Source organism: Chelmon rostratus, chromosome 16 (assembly GCF_017976325.1).
Source record: "Chelmon rostratus isolate fCheRos1 chromosome 16, fCheRos1.pri, whole genome shotgun sequence".
Taxonomy (NCBI): domain Eukaryota; kingdom Metazoa; phylum Chordata; class Actinopteri; order Chaetodontiformes; family Chaetodontidae; genus Chelmon; species Chelmon rostratus.
Genome location: NC_055673.1, coordinates 4,429,525 through 4,438,514, shown reverse-complemented (window position 1 = coordinate 4,438,514; position 8,990 = coordinate 4,429,525). Strand labels below are relative to the sequence as shown.

General features: G+C 42.8%; 1 protein-coding gene across 4 annotated transcripts in view; it reads right to left on the bottom strand.

Annotated features, from left to right (window-relative positions):
• Positions 1–2,581: 2,581 nt before the first annotated feature.
• macf1a (microtubule actin crosslinking factor 1a) overlaps positions 2,582–8,990 on the bottom strand; it is a 201,362-nt gene continuing 194,953 nt past the window's right edge. For all 4 annotated transcript variants that reach the window (XM_041954924.1, XM_041954925.1, XM_041954926.1 and 1 more), the window contains 4 exons: positions 8,588–8,805; positions 6,499–6,615; positions 5,354–5,462; positions 2,582–4,865 (listed from right to left, as the gene is read on the bottom strand). In XM_041954924.1, the coding sequence (XP_041810858.1) occupies positions 4,618–4,865; positions 5,354–5,462; positions 6,499–6,615; positions 8,588–8,805 (692 nt within the window). In that variant the 3' untranslated portion in view covers positions 2,582–4,617. The remainder of the gene's footprint in view (positions 4,866–5,353; positions 5,463–6,498; positions 6,616–8,587; positions 8,806–8,990) is intronic.

The following is an 8,990-nucleotide window of genomic DNA, read 5'->3' as shown; positions in this document are numbered from 1 at the left end:
ATATAAATATTTATACTTTTCTTTAAACCTCCACTCAGTAGAAGTGGTTTTAATTTTTAATTTTTTTTAGTAATAGTGTTTTTTTTACCTTTTTATTTATTTATTTACTGGCAATTACTTTCTCATTTTATCTTTAAACAATTACTTTGGGTGTCTGCACACATTATACTGAGGACTGTGCGCCTAGCTAGCTTATCCAAAACCAGGGCAGCTAAACACACTGAGCGCTAGCTTTTTTTTTTTTTAAAGCTACCTGCTAAAACATTCTTCATTAAAATACACCAGCCAGTGTCCGTGATGTTAATTATCTAAATAATTTACAACATACTTCTGTAGGATCACTGTATAAACTCTTGTAGCTATAGCTTAAGTAGCTAAAGCATTAGCATTAGTAGCATTAGTGTCTGAACTTTTAATTAGCATGAACTAGCTAATGTTTGTAGCGCTACCATGTCAGCTAAATGCTTGATTGTCGCTCCATTTCAGTTAAACTTATAGTGTTATTTTTTTGTTAGTTTTTTTTACTTATCTGATGAAGTTTTACTTCCTTTCATCAGTTTCAGGGTTTTCTAACCACGGACACGTTTATCATCCATTTGTTTGGATAAATAATTTTTCTGCTCATGTTGAAGCTCTAAAATCTCTGACACTGACGTCATCGCTGAGGTTTGGAGCTGAAACAAAAAGCAACACACCAAATTCAAAGGACGTCTGCCGTCGGACAAAGACTTTAAACACGTCTCTTCTGAAGCGGCAGGTTTTGCGTTACACCGTGTAACACCATTTCCTGTCGAGCCATTCATTAGTGTACCGAGGTCGCCCTGCAGCGAGCCTAATGCAAACACGCTGCGTGCATGTGTGTGTTTAAACCAAAAGGATTCGGAGGGAAGAAATGACTCAAATATAGTAGCGAGGTTCAGCCCTGTGCCAGCCCGTGTTTGTGTACTCTTTCCTTCAAAGCGGCCTGGTACTTGTGGTCACTTTGAAAGGCATGAATAACACTGACCAAACCAAACTGACCGCGGTTCATTTTGTCCTGGTCGAAAGGGCGAGTCCCAAATGCCAGGAATTAACGCTCTGCCCATTTTGTTTTTCTTTCCTCTGCACATCTGCAACTTTAGGAGGTTTTGTCTGGAGAGATAATAGTGAGAGGAGTGAGAGAAGATGAAGAGGAGGACGTGAAAGAAGACAGGGAGGGAGTTGAGGAGGAGTGACAAAAAAGAAGAAAAGAGGGAATGAAGGGGAGCTGAGTGCCCTTAAAACCATATAAACCCAACAGAAATGAAAAATGACATTCCTGAGAGACAGAAGTGGTGGAACAGAGCAAGGACTGTCATCGGAGAGAGAAGTCTGGGATGACAGATGGACTGCAGGGAGGACGGGCGTAGATGGATCGAGACTGGACAGAAAATGAGAGGAGTGTGTGTGTGTGTGTGTGTGTGTGTGTGTGTGTGTACACACAGCTGCAGAGGGTGGACTCAGACCTCATCATCTCCGGTGGAACCACCGAATAAACAAGACAAAGTTAGTTTCAAACGCTCCCTTGGTCTCACCAACTGGGACTGAGATAAAGAACTTCAAATGACAAAACAGTGAGACAGAGCGCAGAGAAATTATTAACATCACTCTGAACCATCACCGCCACCTCCCCCGTGTTTACCTCCTCTCTGACCACAGAAGTGAAGATCCAGCCGGGCGCGTTCTTATCTTTTACAGGACAATTACCGAGAAATGTCCGGTCCCTGCGTCCGAGTCTGCGGTCCGCTGTCGGGCGTGAGTGAATGTAGGCATGCACATGCACACACAAGAGAAAAGAGATGACATTCATTTAGCTCATTCCAATCTATACAAAAACATGCACATGTAAACCGACTTCAAGTGAAAACAAAACTAATTCAAAACAGTTATCAATCCCGACATTAAACCCTGCCTTTATAAGCATGGAAAATATATGAACGGTAATGGAAATGGATGCATGATAAAGAAATACACACACTGTAACAGAAGTTACATCTACAAGCAATGCGTGCACTGGGACATGCAGTCTGACCGGTTAAAAAAAAACAAACTGGGCTTAAAATCACACAAAAATAACAAAAACATTCTATCAATGAACAAACAAACTGTATCTAAATGCTGAAATAAATTAGCCCACATTCACTTACATGTGATCTAGAACTACTGATTAAATTCTCAGTTAATCCATTCATCATTTAGTCTATAAAATGTCAGAGAATTGGGAGAAAAGTCCCTCAGAAGAGTCCAAGTCGACATATTTAAATGACTTGTTATAGTCTGATGAACTTTCAAAACACAAATATATTGAACTCATCATCAGAAGTGACCAACAAATCAACATGTTAACATCTGAGAAGTTGGAATCGGTGAATTTTGCCACTTTTGCTTTAAAAATTACTCAAACGATGCATCAGGTATGAAAGTAGTCGCCCATTGAGTTTCTGTCAGTTGACTCGATTCACTGACCGACAACATCAGCTGTAATATTACTCATGTTCACACACAGCACACACAGACGCTTTACAGTTGTGCACAAATCCATAAAGAAGCCAAACAAAGAGGAGAGAGTTTTACTGCAAGCATATTTTTAATACAAAAACAGAACAAAAAATTGTTTATAATTTTAGTTTTTTGTTTTACTTTTACACAATTGACTCCTAGTAACGCGCTCGTCTTCACACTGAGAGTAGCACAGCATCAAAAGGTGGCGGACTCGCCTCCCGCGCCCCGAGTCCAGACTCCCTCAGAGAGACAATAAATAAATAAAAATCACCTTAAGATGTCTTCTTTCTTACTGTCATTTTCTTTAGTTTTTCATAAACTTCATCTCTTACACTGAGATAACACAGAGACAACTCGGCCCCATCAACGACAGGACATTTGAAAAAAAGCCTAGAAGAAGAGACGCCGGGGAGGGACATGAGGGAGGAAACCCGCTCTCATTGGTCCACTCTGCACAGGTCTCCTGTCATTCATATTTGTAGTTCTCTCTACACATGAAGGGCAAACCCCTTTGGTCATGGTCTGGGAATTGTAGTCATTAGCAAAAGAGAAAAATGGACAAACAAGGCTGCCACTAGAATCAGCGACCTAGTGAATAATGTTACAATGAAGTAGAAACACACTTTACACACGAATGATGTCAAAGAGCGGAGCGGACATTTCCTTGGTACAAAAATCACAATTTCTTTAACCATAATACTAAATCACTCTCCGCCACTGGTGATATGACATGAAACTGAAAAATAAATAGATTTGTCTTTCAAGCTAGATAACAAAAGTACAACTGGATTATAAATTAACCAGAAAACAATGAGAAGAAAAACAAAATGACATTCGCAAATCAAAATTTTTGCATACAGTGACTCAAGTCAATGACCTCTTATCGTTTCCTGTAACAATGACACACGATACACACCACAGTGTGTGTGTGTGTGTGTGTGCTGCTGGGTTGCTAAGGGCAACACAGTGTAGACATTAAGGTGGAACTGCAGAGGAAGAGACAATTAGTGCATGCTGGTTGTCGAACTCCGCGAACACGGTCATTAACATCGGGTTAGGTTATACAGGTCGTATATTGTCAGTAATGTGCTGTTAGTTGAGTGTGTCACCATAAAAATAGTCCTTTATATTGCCAGTTTGTGATTTCTGTGTGTTGGATTGTTACACCGGCGTGTGACAAAACCACACCGCCCTTTGCTGAAATGCACACACGAGGCCGGTCTTAGCGTTCCAGCGGTCGGGAGGAGTCTGCTCTGCGGTGTTTGAGTGTGTGAGTGTTTGCCCTCAGCTGCAGCAGCACCGCCGCCGCCGCCGCCACCGATCCTCCGAGTCTGAGGTTTGCCGGTGTGTGTGTCGGACAGCGTTTCCGCCTCCTGAGCCCTCCACGTGCGGCGTCCGCTTCTGCAGATCTGCTGAGGTGACGGTTTTTCTTGCCAACCAGTCAGGAGGAAGCGACATGGCAGTCGTTGCATATTTCTTTTTGAACTCATCGTTGAAGCATCTGGCCCACAAGCCAAAATAATAACCCACAATTCTTTTTTTTTTCCTGAATGTCGTTTTTTTTGTTTTTGTAGCCGTGGTGGTGGTGGTGGTGGTGGTGTGTCCCACTCCCTACCCCGCCTCTGTGTTAAAATGTGTGTATTTGTGTGTCAGTGTGGTACAAAGCAGTTTAAAGACTTCTCCGCTGCTCCGTCTGATCGGGACAGAAGAGAGTAACACAAAGTAAGGCAGCATCACGTCAAGTCCGTCGGTGTTTGGTTCCACACTAGCGGGGAACTTTTGAAAGACGAAGCAGGAGGCTGAAAGGCAAAACGGGGTCGCTTCTTAAAGGGGAAAAGTCTGTTTCGACCCCACCGACTCTGGCCTGGGACTGCCAGACCAGAACTCTGCTCCTCTGCATGTTTTCGGTCCGTTTGTGAGACCGGGGAAAGAGTGAGAGGGAGATTCACTCATCCTATCCTTCTCCTTCTTTCCCCTGGAAAATGTTAGTCATAGTGCACAAATTCTGCACAAGCCCTATGGATGGATGGACCTCAGATTGAAGAGCTGGTACACCCAAAATGGCCGACGACAGCAGTCCACCCTCTGTGGCTGGTGTTATTTCTTCGCAGACCCTGAGGTCTTTGGGCTGGGGGCCTTTTTGGAGATGGTGGGAATCTTGGAGGGTTTTGCCCCGCCACCGGGTCGTCGTGGGGTGTCTGAGGCGTCGGAGCAGACCGAGCGAGCGTCCTGTAGCTCTGATGCATCCGAGGCATCGCTGCCGCGGCGGCTGCTGGCTCTGCTGCCTGCCCGACTGCCGGCTCGGCTGGTGGGACCGCTGACGGTGGAAGCCCCTCGCTTCGGATCTAGTAGGAAGACAGAATTGAGGGAAGAGTTTAAAAGTGGAAAATAGGTTATGGTTTCATCAGAAACAGAGTATTTGTATTCAGGTTTGAAGTTATTGTCATTTTTCAGTCATGCTAGCAGCTTTATGATTGCTACTGACTGTTTGGGTCGTCCAGACTGAAATATCTCAACAATTATGACTGCCGTCTGATGATTTGTCATGAAATTTTGTCCAGACATTCGTGGTCCTCAGAGGATGAAGCCTGTTGACTTTGATGAACCCACCACGAGGAAACATCTTGACAAATACTGGATGGACTGCCATGAAAACTGACTAGTAATACGTTTGGTAATTCTCTAAATTTTTATCATCATCATTATACCTGCTAAACATCGACATGTTTAGAGTTGGAAATGTGAGCATGTTAGCGTGCTGACGCTAGTATTCTGGGGTGACTTTCAGTGGACTTAAAATGGGTGAACGGTACAAATGTGTGTGTTGTCTCACCGCTGCGGGATGGTTTGCTGGTGTGTGTCGTTCCCCCGTTCTCTCCAGTCAGCGAGCCTCGGCTCGAGTGGAACGTCGGCCTCTTTAGTTTGGACCCCGACGCCGCCCCCTGCAGGAGTACATAGGAAACATCAGCTGAGGATGACGGTGGAGGTGAAGCTGATTACTGATCCGTGTCACATTAGATACACACTGGTATTTTAAACACTACATGATTATATTACTCCTAAATAAACAAACAGCACAACAGATGCACACACTGGACAAAAACAGACCTACAGACAAATATCGAACAACAAAGGAAAACTACACACACACACACACAAATTTCTACTATTACTATTCTTACTATTCTATACTATAAATCACTATTGAATAGTGAAAGATTTACTGTGTAAGAATTTGCTTTATAATGCTGCATAAAACTGGAGTAAGGGGGGACTTCAGCTAGTGTTAATATTTATCATTGATTAATTTGATTGACAGTCTTTAACCCAAACAAAGACGAGCAGCCAATCAAATGAGAAGTGAGACTTCTCTGCAGGTGCATCACTCTGACAGTCCCCTTCCACACACTCACATAGTTTTCACACTGTCATTATAAAAATATTAATTATGGCCATGTCAAACAATCGATTATGAACGAACATTGTTAGAAATTAATGTATTGTAAATCAATTAATAAATTAATTAAATTAAACTAATTGTTTCAACTTGACATGCAACAAGAGATAAGAACGGGCAACATAAAGTGAATTTTTTCTCATCTGATCATTATTTTGTACTTAAACTGCTTTCAAGATTTTGTCAAATTAACATTTATAATGTGTCGTCCTGTCAAAATAAAACCCTGCCTCTTCAAAATGTCATCTTTCAGGTTTTAGCTTGATCGCGTTATGTTAATTCTCAAAGGTCAGAAAATGTTCACAACCCTCGAGAGATGGTGTGTAGAGGATCTTTAATTCAAACATGAAAACCACTGAAACTGGACTTTCAGGGTTCTCACGACAGCAGCAAACGTATACGTTTCTACGTGGTGGTGTGCGAGCACCCGGGAGTGTGCATTAGTGCATTAGCGCGTTCAGTGGGGGTTGGGTGGGACAGGGAGGTGGGTGGTGGGTGGGTGGGTGGGGTGAGTGTGTTACCTCGTGCCCAGGAGTGGTGTGGCCGAGATCTGGGCAGCAGTGGCACTTGGTTGGCGTTGGAGTTTTACTGTGTGCCAGCCAGGGCTTGGCATAGTCACGCGAGTGAGTATGGGAGGACTGAAGGGAGCAAGGGAAGGGAGCGAGGAAGGAAGGAAGGAAGGGTGGAGGAGAGGGAAAGCAAAGCAGCCAAAGAGAGAAGCATATGCAGGAGGGAGGGAGTTTTGGAGGGAGGGATAGTGGGGAAGGCAGCGCGGTGTATTTTTGTGTAAGAGCAGAGCATTTTTATTTTTTTTCCAAACAGACAACCGAACAATGCGGGGGGGGGGCATTTTTGAAGCCAGGTTAGCAGGGTTTGAATGACAGGAACGAGGGGAAAAAAGATGAAAGACAAAACAAAGAAACAAGAACAAAAAATAAAATTCACAGTTAAGGATGTGGTGATTTTTGACAATAACAACAGGAGGATGACAACAACTGAACAGTGTGCAACACAAACCCATAAAACACACACACACACACACACACACACACAGGTGGACAAACTTAACACTGACTGAGTGCTTTTCCACAGTAATCAGATGACAAACAATGCTGACAAATGAAAAACATCACTAACATCAGATGATGACAACGCTAATGACTACACACAGTCTGGTTGAAGGATAACAATGAGTGTTTGACATTACTGCCTCAGACACACAACAGAAGGTGAGTGTGACAGCCGGAGTTTTGTAGGAGTGTGATCTAATACTACTGCACTCTTTAATCTTAACAGATGAACAAAAAAAAAAAGCAACCTTCCCTTCAAGGAGGATGATGTGTTACTATAATGTGTTATACTCGTGATTTTGACCCTGCACAGATACTTTAGTGTTTCCTATTAAAAGAGAGAGACTCCACTGGTTTAGTGTTGCACAATTACACAGTTAATTGATTAATCATTTAGTCTATGAAATTTAAAAAAATTGTGAAAAATGCTCATTAATAAAGTCTGTTAATGACAAAGGGAAGCAGCAAGTCCTTACATTAAAGAAGCTGCAACCATCACATTTTTCACATTTTTGCTTAAACTCAAATGATCAGTCAATTGTTCAAAAAATTGCAATTTATCGATTAATCGACTAATCGTCAGCTCTAACTACTGTATAACAGTGTCAGACTAACAGTCATATCGTGAAAAAAAGATCAAAATTAATGCAGCAGAACAAAGATATCTTCTTTGATGTCTTCTTCATAGTCAAAACCTGGTGCCAACATTTCCCACAATGCAACTGTGTTATGGTAGTAGTGGCTAATGCAGCCTTGAGCCTCTAGCATCAAGCAGAGCTGAGGAGCAGGCGACTGAGATTACAGATTTCTGTCTCTCTAACTTGAGGTCTTCACCCCCAGCCGATGATGACTCAAGTGACATCACTTGAGGTAATTTATTCGACTTCACAGAGCTCCCTCTGGAGCCTCAAACAGTTTTATACATATTTTCATCACATACTCACTAGTACTCCTCAAGCCCTATAAACAGACTTTGTTTTGTAAGAACGGTGGAGTCCTCCTTTAATGTGGCTGAACGCTGAATTTGATAAATCGTTGAAAGATTGTTCCAGTAACCTTTAATTTTTGCTGTAATTGTTATTTAATTGGCACAATCGGGTTTTTTCTCAGTGTTAAATAGTGCTGAGTAAGCGTCCTGTGCCTCATTTTCTTGGATTTTGTTGGGTTTGTCTTTAACCATTTTGTGTTTTATCTCAGTGTGAACATCGAGCTACCTGCAAGTTTTAGAAACACAAATCTGAGATTTTTCTTTGCAATCACCGCCTGTGTTAAATTCAAGATGAATTTGTAGTTATTTATTCTATATTTTGTTAAATATACTGAAGGTTGTTTGTAAAATTGGTGATTAATTAATTTGATACATCGATTAATGTAGTGTACTGAGTTACCATTAATTGGACACCTGTCAATGCAAGATGAACAAATATAAACCTGAAATAAGTGGATTTAAGCTATAAAACTTTTCGAAGTCAACAAATTAGATCATGCCTCAACTAAAATGTTGAAATCATAGTGTTAAAATAGTGACGTCAGCTCTCACCCTGGATGATGCGGAGGCTGTCGGTGTGGCGGGGGCAGATGGAGCAGAAGGCAGGGAGGCACCGCTGTGGGAGGCCGAGGAGGAGGAGCGGGTGGGCGAGGCGTTGCGGGAGCCCGGTTTCGAGCGCCGACCCCGGGAGCGGAAGGCAGCCAGACCCTGAGACGCTCCTTCAGGAAGGATAAACTTCTCCCTCAACTCCAGGTTGGTGCGACCACGAGCTGAAGAGAAACAGAGAAAAGACAATTGAGTTGGTTTGTTTGCGTCTGCTTAGCTTTCCTCCAGCAGGGGGCGGCAGAGGCAGCGAGCAGGGTGAGGGAGAGAGTCAGTGCTTCCTTTGGCTGCAGACATCAGAGTCCGTGCATGTTTCATTTGAGAGTGCAGAGCGGGTGTTTGGAGGGGTGGG